Source organism: Erpetoichthys calabaricus, chromosome 5, assembly GCF_900747795.2.
Source record: "Erpetoichthys calabaricus chromosome 5, fErpCal1.3, whole genome shotgun sequence".
Taxonomy (NCBI): Eukaryota; Metazoa; Chordata; class Cladistia; order Polypteriformes; family Polypteridae; genus Erpetoichthys; species Erpetoichthys calabaricus.
The window spans coordinates 116,896,760-116,911,786 of NC_041398.2; the positions used below are offsets into that span (position 1 = coordinate 116,896,760).

The 15,027-nt window shown below is 35.4% G+C and overlaps 1 protein-coding gene across 1 annotated transcript in view; it reads left to right on the forward strand.

Annotated features, from left to right (window-relative positions):
- The window catches only part of arap2 (ArfGAP with RhoGAP domain, ankyrin repeat and PH domain 2), a 468,505-nt gene that overhangs the window by 128,425 nt on the left and 325,053 nt on the right, over positions 1–15,027 (forward strand). Inside the window, exon 5 of the mRNA XM_028801993.2 lies at positions 12,791–12,840. Coding sequence (XP_028657826.1) covers positions 12,791–12,840 — 50 coding nt within the window. The remainder of the gene's footprint in view (positions 1–12,790; positions 12,841–15,027) is intronic.

A 15,027-nucleotide genomic window follows, 5' to 3' on the forward strand; every position in this document is an offset into this window, starting at 1 on the left:
ATATATATATATATATATATATATTTATATATATATATATATATATATATATATATATATCTCTTATAATAATTATATATTATATATATAACTAGCTGATGCCCGCATACGTCAGCTAGTTATATATACGGCGGTGTAAGAATAGGAATGGAAAACGGTGAGAAAGGAATTCAGAAATCAAGAAGAAATAAATACTTCTTGAAAGACACAGTGTGCATGTAGAATTTCCAGCCAAGCAGGATTACATGTGAAAGTGATAAATAAATCAGGCTTTCCGAATTTACGCACTATGGCCATGACATCCTGATAGTTTTGTTGCATGTATCTTTTTGGACATCCTGGAAATGTGGATGGTAATATGATCATTTTGCCTACGCGTACATTGTTATTTTCAGCGTTTGCTTGCAGTGTGTCTGAGAGTTCCACGTGCAGATCTTATTGATGTAATCTGAGATAGTTGAGATGTGTGCCCTCTGTTTTAACATACGCATCTATGACATACTGTTGGAATAGTTTGCCGCTGGAGTGCAAAATACTAAATGTATTCCTAATTGCTAATCTGTACGAGTAAAATTGGCATTGAGTAAGCCTTATTCGCTTGGCGCTTCTTTTATCGGGAACATGTTGTAAATCTTTGTGCCAGCCAATGTCTCCGTAAGGGAATAAAAGTGGGTAAACCATAGGATCGCAATTCATATTGAGCGTGGAAATCTGTTTACAGGAGTTGCCTATGGGATAGATGCAAATGTTCCTTTCGGCAGGCGTTTCGCCATCATTCTCCGATGAAAATCGCTGCAATGTTGGGGCATTGTATCGTCGTAAATCCTGCCTAGGGTTTTCCTTGAAAACCATTCGTACAGATGCTGTTGGATGGGACTGAGCGATTTCATGCATGTGTTTGTATGATTTGCGATGAGGTTGATGGTTCTGAGCATGAAATCTAGCTGGAGAAGTGCATTTTCGCTGCATGCAGAGTTTGCTTTATTTTGTAAGCATACTTCAGTAACTTGCGCTGTGTCAAAAACATACAACTGTCCATATCCTGGAGAGGTAGAAGTGTTAGCGGATAGTGGAGAGATTTGGTGATAAATTTGCCCGTGTATATTAAAACAGTATTGTCCGTGGCCAGGAGGTTGAGTTATCTGTGCACCCATGGAAGCAAACGCTAAAGAAGAGTTGTATTCTCGAATGTGTTCGCGATAATTTTTAGCTTCTGATGTTTGCTGTGTAAGAAGCTGTTATAAAGACACCGGTGGCTCCCGCAGAGGTGGTAAAGCTACATTACCATTGTGGCAGCACCTCGAGTACTTGTTGGATGTATTACGCTCAGCAGGCCAGTATAGTGCATGACATGGAAGAGGACGAATAGGAATTGAGAAATGCCGTGTCGGCTGTGTGTGGGCGGGACAGGTTTTGAAGTGGAAGCAGGACGAACAAGAAGAGAAATATATATGAGGTAATTATAATATTGTGTGTATATATATATATATATATATATATATATATATATATATATATATATATATATATATTAGGGCTGGGCGATATGGCTCAAAATTCAAATTGCGATATTTTTGGCCCAAAAGTCAATATACGATATGCAACGATATTTTTTTCCTATCTATTATTACTTAAAAAAGAAGCCACACGTTTATATTGCTCTTTAGTTATTTACATGTAATTGCAAACTTGCAACTTTACATCATAGGCATAAACCAAAATATACTCATTAATGCAAGAAACGCATCTAAACATTTACGCAAGAAAGCCAGTTGTCTGAATATTAGGTGACGTAGGAGTAGATGCTTTATCTACTTTACTAGGTTTGCCTAAAAAAAACTTAAAATAATAATGTTTCAATATGCTCTTTTTAAGCTATGTTTTGTAAACAAATAAAGCGTGGCAAGAACATGCATTCAGGTAACACAATTTCACAAATATTGTGCAAGAAAGACAAGTCTGTCAACTGCCTCTGGCTTTAAAGATGCCCTGTGGCAGTTCACTATGTGCTAAATGCATATCTTTTGCAATGTCGTATGTTACTGCAGCTGTTATTTCCTTCCATTTGGGGCTTGTTTTTTCATACGGTATGCAACAAGAGAATGTTGCCGCCAGCGTGATTTGTTTTGCGGCAGGGATGTGTTTCTTTACATTTTGAGCAGAGTTCTCGCGAAGTTTAATACATTCTTTATACTTCATAACGTGTTTTGTTTTCAAATGATTGAAGAGGTTCGAGGTGTTGCCGCTCTTCGTTCCAACTTCGCTCTTACAAAGTTTACATATAACAGTCTTTTGTTCTGTATCATTTTGTCGAAAGCCAAACCATTTCCAAACAACGGAGGTCACATTTGTACCTTTTTTTTGGCACTAAATCATCGCTGATAGCCGTACTCGTTTCTGCCTCCATCTCAGCCATTGTTGTTACTGTTTAAGATAAGCAGGAGGTGGGGTTTAATCGCAATGACTGCATTTAGGATGTGCTCCAATTAGCAGAAATAACGCACTACACACCTGTAGTGTTTAATAAAACATATTACATAATATATCGCGATAAGTTTGTTTTCAAACGATGCATTAAAAAATATTGTTCATATCGTGCCACTCGATATATCGCACAGGCCTAATATACATATATATATATCTATACATATTAATAAAAGGCAAAGCCCTCACTGACTCACTGACTGACTGACTGACTGACTCACTCATCACTAATTCTCGAACTTCCCGTGTAGGTGGAAGGCTGAAATTTGGCAGGCTCATTCCTTACAGCTTACTTACAAAAGTTAGGCAGGTTTCATTTCGAAATTCTACGCGTAATGGTCATAACTGGAACATATTTTTTGTCCATATACTCTAATGGAGGAGGCGGAGTCACGTATCGTGTCATCACGCCTCCTACATAATCACGTGAACTAAAAACAAGGAAGAGATTTACAGCACGAGTCAAACGCGGGAACGAAGGTAAATGACGTTAATTTTTGACTGTCTTTTAATACTGTGTAAGCATACATATTAACACATGTGCAATTAAACGTGTGCATTTACGGGGTGATTTCTCAGGCTTAAAAGCTCGCCTTTTATCAAACGCTGGGACAAAGGTAACTGACGTTGTTCACTGTCTTTTAATACTGTGTAACAATACATATTAACACATGTGCAATTAAACGTGTGCATTTACGGGGTGATTTCTCAGGCTTAAAAGCTCGCCTTTTACTAAAAAGGTAAATGCAAAACTATTTTGAATCATTCTATGATCTGCTTCTCACAACTGAAGGCACCGTGGCTGATGGTAAATGACGTTAATTTTTGAGTGTCTTTTAATACTGTGTAAGCATACATATTAACACGTGCAATTAAACGTGTGCATTTACGGGGTGATTTCTCAGGCTTAAAAGCTCGCCTTTTATCAAACGCGGGAACAAAGGTAAATCATGTTCTTCACTGTCTTTTAATACTGTGTAACCATACATATTAACACATGTGCAATTAAACGTGTGCATTTACGGGGTGATTTCTCAGGCTTAAAAGCTCGCCTTTTACTAAAAAGGTAAATGCAAAACTATTTTCAATCATTCTATGATCTGCTTCTCACAACTGAAGGCACCGTGGCTGATGTTACGTCACTTGCTGTCCAACCATAAGCTTTACCTGGTAGGTAACTGGACACTCTCTTCACTCCCTTTCGGGAATCGAACCTCTGAGGTTTTCTTTTGTTCTTAATTAAAATTTAAAAGCAATACTTCACCGCTGCTAAGCCCCTCTAGCGCTGACGTCCCAGGTTCGATTACCGTAAGCAAGTGCAGTGAGTGTGTAATTACATTCACGGCATTCGTAGTCTGATTCACAATCTGATTGTATGGGTGGTTACCTAGCAGGTAACACTTATACTTGGCCACCAAGTCAGGTCGAAGTGATCACTCGAGTAAAGGCAGCTTCACAAAAAAACAGATCCTTAACAAACTGTTATTAGTATATTTTCCCTCAATTTAAAAACGTTTTATTTTCTTCTTAATAAAAATTTAAAAGCGGTACTTCGCCGGTGCGAAGCGCGTGGATTTGACCGACTGACACATACAGACATATTCATGAGTGCAGGTACTTCGGAAAGAAAGCACCGTGTAAACCTAAAGTTTAAATTAAGTTCATAGACCTACAAAAGGTTGCCATTCATTTGAGGCAAGATTGCTTTTCTTCTGTACAACTATACGTTGCATTCTCAAGAGTGTGCTTGCACGGCTTCGGATATAGATATATATATATATATATATATATATGTATGTCTATATATAAATATGTAAGCTTATAAGTACTGCCTTACTTCTCTTTAAGAAAGGAAGATGTAATGATACTTGATTTAAACGATTCCATGTCTTCCTGGGTTTGCGTAGCTTATTGTCAATATCTTTACACCTGTTTTTAACACTTATTTACTGAAACGGGCTTTCACGAAAAAAGTTAGGGCTTTGCTACAGGATACACCCTCCACAAGTTAAGCAAGTAAAAATAAAATATATATTTCTGTTTCATTTAAACCTTTTAAGTTCGTATGCATAGCCCCATTTGGCTGTTTAATTTTTTTTTTTCTTTCTTCAGTGATATTTAATCTCCTTAAAGAAAAAGAACATATCCATTTTACTTTTTTTGTATCTCTTTAGTAATATTTTAGTGTAAAAGGATAACCAGTATTTAAACCTTTTATGTTACTTTATACATTTATTTTACACAATGTTGAAAAATTAATAAGAAAGCTACATATTTTGGCAGCTGCTGCTTTCATTTTCAATGAAATGAAAAAAGCTCTCCAAGAGAAAACGTCAATGAAGAAGAAACAGTTTGCACTATCTAAAAATCAGAAACCCTCATTTATAAAAGTTTGCTGCAGATGACTTAGCTTATTGTCAATATCTTTACACCTGTTTTTAAGACTTATTGACTGAAACGGGCTTTCACGAAAAAAGTTAGGGCTTTGCTACAGGATACACCCTCCACAAGTTAAGCAAGTAAAAATAAAATATATATTTCCGTTTTATTTAAACCTTTTAAGTTCGTATGCATAGCCCCATTTGGCTGTTTAATTTTTTTTTTTCTTTCTTCAGTAATATTTAATGTCCTTAAAGAAAAAGAACATATCCATTTTACTTTTTTTGTATCTCTTTAGTAATATTTTAGTGTAAAAGAATAACCAGTATTTAAACCTTTTATGTTACTTTATACATTTATTTTACACAATGTTGAAAAATTAATAAGAAAGCTACATATTTTGGCAGCTGCTGCTTTCATTTTCAATGAAATGAAAAAAGCTCTCCAAGACAAAACGTCAATGAAGAAGAAACAGTTTGCACTATCTAAAAATCAGAATCCCTCATTTATAAAAGTTTGCTGCAGATGACTTAACTGAAAATAAATGAATAGTTCCTATGTGTATAATACATATTTATCTATTTTACTTATGCCTTTATTCCACCAACTTACAACATCTGAGGTACAATTTGTTACATTACTTTTGTTTTTTGCAGCACAGGCAGGTGAAGTGACTTCCTCAGGGTCACACAGTGGTGTCAGTACCAGGATTTGAACTGACAAGCTCCGGGTTTACTGAAATATTACTGAACAAAGAAAAAAACGAAAACGGGCAAATACGGCTATGCATACAGATGTCCATCCGTCCATTATCCAACCTGCCATATCCTAAATACAGGAGCCAATAAGTACATATGTATATATACAGTATATATATATATATATATATATATACTCTTTGCATTTATTTGACAGTAAACTATTGCAACCATTCTATGATCTGCTCTTCACAAACTGAGGGCACCGTGGCGGATGTTAGCAGATTGCTGGCCAACCACAAAGCGTTACCTGGTAGGTAACCACCCACACTAACAGATTGTGACACAGACTTTGAATGCCGTGAATGTAATTACCCCGATCTACATGCTGTCAAATAAACGAACCACACGCCGTGGCGCAACGTTAGGGGCATCGCCTCTGACGCTGACGTCCGAGGTTCGATTCCCGAGAGGGAGTGCAGTGGAGTGTGTACACCTGATGAGCCCAGAATGAGGGCGAAACACGTGTCGTGTACTCTTTGCATTTATTTGACAGTAAACTATTGCAACCATTCTATGATCTGCTCTTCACAAACTGAGGGCACCGTGGCGGATGTTAGCAGATTGCTGGCCAACCACAAAGCGTTACCTGGTAGGCAACCACCCACACTAACAGATTGTGACACAGACTTCGAATGCCGTGAATATATATATATATATATATATATATATATATATATACAGTATATATATATATATATATATATATATGTGAATGTATGTATGTATATATGTATGTCTATATATAAGCATTATCCTCTGATGAAGACCCCTGACAGGGGTTGAAAGCTCAGGAATAAAACTATTTTATGATACGTGATTCGTTTTTTTCTCCCTTTGTGGATCTCCAACTGCAAATATGCAAACCGTATCACAGACCTTCTCTTCCATTCATATATATATGTAGATATGTAAATTTGTATATGTATATATATGTTTATGTGGATGTGGATGTGTATATGTGTATATACGTATGTATATGTAGATATGTGTATATGTAGATATGTATATATATATGTATATATATGTTTATGTGTGTGTGTGTGTGTGTGTATATTATATATATAAAAGACAGCAACACTCATAACAATGACAACACAATTACATTGACAATCATGTTATGTTATTTTTAAAATGTTTCCTTTTTTTTTTTTTAATAACCTCTTTAACACACTACTTCTCCGCTGCGAAGCGCGGGTATTTTGCTAGTATATATATATATATATATATATATATATATATATATATATATATATATATATATAAATATATATATATATATAAATATTATAATTCGAACAAGATCCACAACCCATAATTGCAATTAAGTAGAATTGTAGGCGCATAGCCTGCACAGGTCAATGTGACAGATTTCTCTTTTGAATGATTTTGAATTAAGTCAAAGGTGACCACTGGACAGGATTTTTGGAGTTAGATGTCTTGCAGACTTTGTTGCTTTTACAAAAAATATTAAGCATCTATTAAGACTTATTAATTGACATGTAGGCTGAAAGCAGGATGTATTCTTGTAAACTGTGTTCACCCACTAGATTTAGATCTTTGGCTGTTGTCATCATATCAGTGGTTAATGATAATGTATAACAAAACTAAACTGGTTCAAATATTTTAAGATTTACCAACCTTCTCAATAAGTGTGATTTTAAATGATAGCTGATTCTCTACCTTGCTATCCTTACACTTACAGTAGTTATTTTTCTGAGAATTCATGTTTAGTGCTTAATTTTATGGCAACAAAAGTAATCAATTTTGTTATCGATTTTATTATTATTTAGCTGCCTTTGAACATATTACACCTGTCACTTTATTTCACCAACAAATCTGGTAAGAAATCTGTGTCTTGAAAGAAATGTAAGAATGAAACTATTGGTAAGGGACTTTTTTGGCAAATGCAATCTTAGACTATACTTTTACTATTGTTATTAAGGAGAACATTGTGCAAGGAATAAAGATGTTTCCTATATAAATAAAATGTGTTTTTGTACATTTTTCAAAATCTGTGATTAACTAACTGATTAGCAAAATAGCTATTAGTTGCCGCCCTAGTTATTTTATCATTTTACTAACAAAATGTGTTTGATATTATATTACAGTATTACTGTATATGTAAGAATATTCTTGATTATTAAGATTGTAGGATGTCTTGTCTGGCTTTAATACCCCTCCTGGAAAGTATTCTCAATAATTATTAACTCTGTAAACTGATGTTCTACACCTCAAATTTTTCAGAGAAAGAATTGTTGTTTTAATGTAATTAAATGTTAAGTCCCTATAAAAAAAACAGCTTACCAGTGACATAAATGAATAATTATCATTTGGTTTAACTAATCAATATGAATGAATTCGTCAGCATATAGATGATTAATTGTGTCCACCCAGGTTGACCTGACAATGAATGGTATAAGGAAGCAACAATTTTACTGTTAGTCCCAATATTTGTACTTTTTAGAAATTGATGACAACATTAAAAAAACATATTTTAAATAAAACAACAAAATTGTATTACTTGTATCTCGGCATAAAACAAAAAAAATGTTTTTGAGTAACACCTGGACTGGCAAATTCTAAGTATTAAAAACTCCCCTAACACAGATAATTGCATCAATTTGTAAATTTCTAATAAAAAAAACACATTTTCAGGGGTTTGTTATAGTAATGGAGGACTTTACTTAAAATTTTAACTGGCAAAACCCTTTAAAAAATAAACAAATTAAGAAGTCTGTCTGAACAAGAATAGACATTGGTGTAGATATTATTAAACCATTAGGATATGGCAATCACAATAAACTTGAATGTGTCTTTAAAGAGCTTACAATAAAGGAGAATTTCTTTTCAAAATGTGGAATTAGTAGGGAATTTAAGAGAACTATTTTGTGCATGAATTGAGGGTTAAAAAAGCAACACAAGGGCAGTGATTAATAAAGGATTTTATGGCAGCTAAAAGGCAGAGTGGAATATTGCAGAATATGCAAAAGTTGACACAGATAGCTTCTTTCAATATTTTAGCACTAAAGAACTGTGAAGGAGGAAGTGAAGTGGATTATGAACAGTAACAGCAAGATAAAATTTAAGGAAAAGGAAATAAAAAATAGATTACATTTTTCTGGGATTTTCACATGTGAACCTCCCATAAGCTACAGTGACTGTTAAGTAAGTATTAAACAATTGTAAGTTAAAGACATGCATACAACTAAAATTAAAAGAGTAAAATCACCAGTACTGGATAACATTTATTGCAGAGATCATAAAGAAGTTAGTGATTACACATATAAATTTCTGAATTTCCCCTTGGGATTAATAAAGTTTCATATTTAATATGTCACATTACATATAATGTAAGTAGTGATTTGCACAGGCTATCAAAAATATAGGTACTGCAAGAGTCAACATATCAGTGAGGTATAATACAGTATTTTTTTACTTTAAGTTTATAGTATAAGCAAATTCAGCTGAAGTGATGGCTACTCAGATTTTTTCACTGAGGGCCACAGAAATTATAGTTTTTTGAACATTTAATTTAAGATGATAAAATTTGACATTTCTGCTTGAGAAATTATCAGAAAGCGACCACTTAAATAACTAGAACATTTCAAAATAGATAAGAATATGAAACTGTAAAATCTGGAAAACATTATCATACTGTTAAATTTGTATAAAAAGTGAATAAACTTTGTTGAACTAAGAGAACCAGTAGTGTGTTTAACTGTAAACAGACCTCAAATTAAAAGCAGGAAATGTCTGAAGCAAAGACCTTCACCCATTGTGGTCCTGTTTTGACTTAGTTGAGTGGTTAGGTTCAAAGTTTCATTCTCTTTCTCCACCCCATGACTGTATGCTGACTAATGTTCTTCCAAGTTAGACTGTCGATGATAAATCCTGTCACCCCTGTGACTATATGGCTACAGTATTTAAGCTGTCTTTTCAGTGGTAGTATCTTTCATGTCTTACCTGCATGCCACTTCAGGGATTGTGCCTGTAATGTGTTTCCATGGGAGGATGTTGCCATTTAGTATTGCAGACCTTCAGACAGATATATGAAAGTTGAAAAGTGTGTAGAGGCTAGATCAAAAAGAAGCATTGTTTGGGGCACAACAATTGTTATGAATTTCATTTAGGAAACCTATACACTAGTAATATATAATTTTTATATTTATAATGCCTCACTGTAACTGCTGTCTTATCATTAGTCAAATAAAAGTTTTTATTCTTTTTTTGTAATTTCTGTGTGTATTTGAGGGGGCTTGTTGTTGTTATGATACTTCTTGAGCTTCTGTAAAAAGCTAAATTTCCAGTTGGGACAAATAATACTCCTATCTATCTATCTATCTATCTATCTATCTATCTATCTATCTATCTATCTATCTATCTATCTATCTATCTATCTATCTATCTATCTATCTATCTATCTATCTATCTATCTATCTATCTATCTATCTATCTATCTATCTATCTATCTATCTATCTATCTATCCTTAATGCATGTGTTTTAGAAATCCCACAAAAAGTTTCCCATTATATTTTCACTATTATGTTACATTAGGTGTCTGTGAGGAAGCAACAGAAGCATTTGATCAGAAAGATACTCTATGTATGATAGTATTGATTTTGATTTTCAAAAATCTTTTAAAAAACTATCACATCAGGAACCAGTGAGCAAACTATGAGAAGTGGGTGTTAAAAGCGCAGTGTGTAGATGGGTAGAAAAATTGGCTAAAACACAGAAAGCAAAGGGTAATATTGCAGCCACATTTTCCAATTTCTAATATCAGCCCTGGTGCAGCTTGTGTTTACAATTTATGTAATGGATTTTTATAAAAAATGTACAGTAATCCCTCCTCCATCGCGGGGGTTGCGTTCCAGAGCCACCCGCGAAATAAGAAAATCCGCGAAGTAGAAACCATATGTTTATATGGTTATTTTTATATTGTCATGCTTGGGTCACAGATTTGCGCAGACACACAGGAGGTTGTAGAGAGACAGGAACATTATTCAAACACTGCAAACAAACATTTGTCTCTTTTTCAAAAGTTTAAACTGTGCTCCATGACAAGACAGAGATGACAGTTCTGTCTCACAATTAAAAGAATGCAAACATATCTTCCTTTTCAAAGGAGTGCGCGTCAGGAGAGAAAGAACAAAGCAAGCAGTCAAAAAAAAAAATCAATAGGGCTTTTTGGCTTTTAAGTATGCGAAGCACCGCAGGTACAAAGCTGTTGAAGGCGGCAGCTCACACCCCCTCCGTCAGGAGCAGGGAGAGAGAGAGAGACAGATAAAAACAAAGTCAAAAATGAATACGTGCCCTTTGAGCTTTTAAGTATGCGAAGCACCGTGCAGCATGTCCTTCAGGAAGCAGCTGCACACAGCCCCCTGCTCAAACCCCCCTACGTCAGCGCAAGAGAGAGAGAGAGAAAGTAAGATGGGTAGCTTCTCAGCCATCTGCCAATAGCGTCCCTTGTATGAAATCAACTGGGCAAACCAACTGAGGAAGCATGTACCAGAAATTAAAAGACCCATTGTCCGCAGAAACCCGCGAAGCAGCGAAAAATCCGCGATATATATTTAAATATGCTTACATATAAAATCCGCGATGGAGTGAAGCCGCGAAAGGCGAAGCGCGATATAGCGAGGGATCACTGTACTAACAAACTGGTTACATTTGCAGTGATATGTGGAATATCAGATACTTTAAAGTAAACTTATTCAGTGTAGATGAAATGTAATGTAAATTAATGTTTTACACAAAAAAGCGAACATATAAAATATGATTATCTAATGGCTGGGATTAAAACTTGGAAGCGTACATTATGAAAAGGACTTAGGAGTCATTATGGACTTGTTACTATCTTCTTTCCGATCTATAGAAGCCATTAAGAAGATTAATAGGAAGTTGAACTGCGTAGTATACTATGACAAGTACAAATCAAATGATGAAAATTTTTTCTACTTTTTGTACTTTGACCCAGCTTTATTCCAGGATGATATTGATATATGGCAGAGCCATCTCAAAGACAGGGCGAAGCCATTGGTAGTCCAGGGCACCATGCTTTGGGAAGCCCTGTGCCAGTCAACCACAACCCCCTTACTATTCAATCTACAATACATCTTCAAATACACAAGTAAACATAAATACCTGCATCTTTAAATAGTTTAATGAAACTTTTATTTTTACACAATGTAAAATTAGTTGGAGAGCAGATAACAACATTGTCAGTCACAAGATAATGTTGCAGCCTATCTAAACTACCTTGGAAAAAACATTGATTGGTGAAAATTCCTGATAACAACAAGGGACAAATTATTATAATGGGTTCAGAGAGGAGAAAAGAAGCAAGAGGAGAAGACTGTAAATGTGATATTGTATAGGTTTGTTATGAAATCCAGGAGTGAAGAAAAAAGAACATAGGTGGAGATCTCATTAACAAGGATGCTAATGCGATACCTGAAGGTACAGATAGCACTAGTAACAACTGTGCATAGTTTTTCATCACCCCACCACTAGTCCATACAACCAACCCCACTTTCATACCAATGATACTAATCCCCCCCTGGATCCCACTAACCCCTTGAGAAGGCCCTGGCAGTGTGAGTGTGTGTTGTAAGGTTTCTTTTTTGGGACTCCCCCAATGGGATGACATGCTGAAGAGCTTCCCGAAGAGCGATCAACACGTCTGTGGAAGACAGTTTTTCAGTTGCCAGGGCAACTACCGGCTCCCAGTGCTACAGTGGCTTGCAGCTAAAGCAGATCTGAGTCGATCACGGTCATGCTATAAGCGTTTGAAGTCGATGGGTGATGTAAAGAACATTATAAATGCATGGAAGTGTTACTTGGCTACTAACCTGACCACAACACTACCTGATTGCTATGTCTGTGTATAGGAGAATGGTAGATCCTGCTACAATAAATAACCTTGCTGTTCCTGTTTCAAGCTGAATAAAGTTGGTTTTGATAAAGTAATGAGACTCAGCCTTGTGTTTTGGGGTGCAAGACAGGGACTCATGTCACAGTGTCATCAGTAGTTGACTAGTTTGAACTACAGTGCTTTGTAATAATATTGCTGGGATAGGCCACATTTGACTTTGACCAGACAAACTATATAAAGAAAATGAAGGGATTTGAATAAAAGTATAATTATTTATCTTATTGCTTACAGAATTTGGCATTTGACCCAATGATAAAAGAAAATGAAAGCAAACATTCAAGGTAATTTTTTTCACATTTTATTTTGATTTTGTTTGAAATCAAGATGTATAATAAAAGGAATAAATTAAATAATATTAGGAAATTGTTCTTCAGAAAAGAAATAGACCTAAATTTTGTCACTAAAGAGCCATTCACTCATAAATCAAACCAGATCATGAAGGTTTTAGTCTAGAACTGTCTTTATTATACTAAATATTTTAATGGCTTTATTCCAGTTTCAGATAAACAAAACCTCAAACTATGTACTGTTGAACATTTTTTATAGTATTTTATCACCGATAAAAAGTTCAAACGCATGTCCAGTGAGGATTTCTGTGTTTGATTTAATAGTGATGATTTAAAACCATACACCATAGAGGCGTAATTGTTTGTGTTGCTGCTTCAAAACTGCAGCAGTCTGAGTTCTGTCACAATCTGTGTGGAGTCTTGTACGCATTTTACCCCTTCTCTGTATGATGTTTGCTCTGTTTACTTTCTCAAAGATTGGGTTAAATGGAAACTCTAAATTCACTCTTTATGAGTGTATGTAGATGTGTGTGTGAATTTGCTTTTGCTGTACTGGCAACCCAATCAAGGTTGTTAGAACCTTGAATCTTATGTCTCCTGGTGTTCAAAAAACTTAGGGACATGAATTACTTGACTTATTGAAGGAGCAGAGTGTTCTTTCTTTAAAAATCGTCTCATGATCGACCTTCAGAAGTGAATATGAGGAACAATAAGGAGAGAATTTTATTTTTCTTGTCTAAACTTTACATTTATAAGTTGAATTTTTGTTTGTTTATGATTCTACATCATTTAAGCCATTGTAACTGAATTTGGCTGTGATTATATTTTTCAGCACTGGAAGGTTGTAGCACACTGTTTTACTAAGAAAGTAAAGACAGGGCAGCTATACTTGCAAACTTAAAGGTTTTTACCAAAATGCTCAATTAAAAAATGAAAAAACAGGACAAGATTGAGCTTACTTTTCTTTTGTTTCTCCCTAAGCAGCCAGGTCCATTAGTGTAGAGCAGGGGTGAGCAAATCCAGTCCTGGAAGGCGATAGTTGCTGCAGGTTTTTCTTCCAACCCAAATTGTTATTGACATGTCAATTATTACTGATGAAGCACTTATTTCTCTAGCAACATTTTTCTCTTTCATTTTTGTTCTCAGGTGGCACAGTGGCGCAGTGGGTAGCACTGCTGGCTCGCAGTTAGGAGATCCGGGTTCGCTTCCTGGGTTCTCCCTCCGTGAAGTTTGCATGTTCTCCCCGTGTCTGCGTGGGTTTCCTCCAGGTACTCCGGTTTCCACCCACAGTCCAAAGAAATGCAGGTTAGGTGCATTGGCGATTCTAAATTGTCCCTAGTGTGTGCTTGGTGTGTATATGTGTGCCCTGTGGTAGGCTGGTGCCCTGCCCGGGCTTTGTTTCCTGCCTTGCTCCCTGTGTTGGCTCAGGCAGACCCCCGTGACCCTGTAATTAGGATATTGTGGGTTGGATAATGGATGGATGGATTTTTGTTCTCTCATTTGTTTATATTTCCCACTTGTAATTGCTTATTTTATTCTTAAACTGCTGCATTCACTCTTTTTAGCTACTCCTTATTAGCAATAATATGCAAATGACAAAGGAACCAGCAGTTCTCCGTATGACTTGTTTCCATTTACACCTTTGTGCATTCATTGTGTATTGGTTTTGGTTCAATAAAATATTTGAAAGAGATAAAAGTGAAGGACTGAGAATTACTAATACACTTTAGGCTTCAAGTCATTTGGATGACATCCTTGAAAATGAAAAAAGTCTATAATATAAGAATGACCTGACATGGCAGAATGTTAACTGTAAGAAGCCATAACATTAAAAAAGATCTGTTATTTACAAGCATTGGTAGATAAATAAGTATTGGGGTTGCAACAAAACGTGAAGCCACTATGGGCCTCCAGGATTGACTTTGCCCACATCTGGTGCAGAGAATACTTCTTTGCTTGTTAGTGCTTTATGTTGATCTGCTGGTGCACTGACATTTTATTTTCATATCAGATATTTATTCATGCAATGAGAAGGTTTTACATTGCATTAAAAGTTCATTTATGCTAATTACTCTTTAATAAAATAGTCCCAAAAAGTTTACAATTAGCTACCCCTTACCTTGCCCGAGGTAGGTGCTAGGAAATAGTGATGATGAAAAACTAAAATTGGTGTGTGCTATA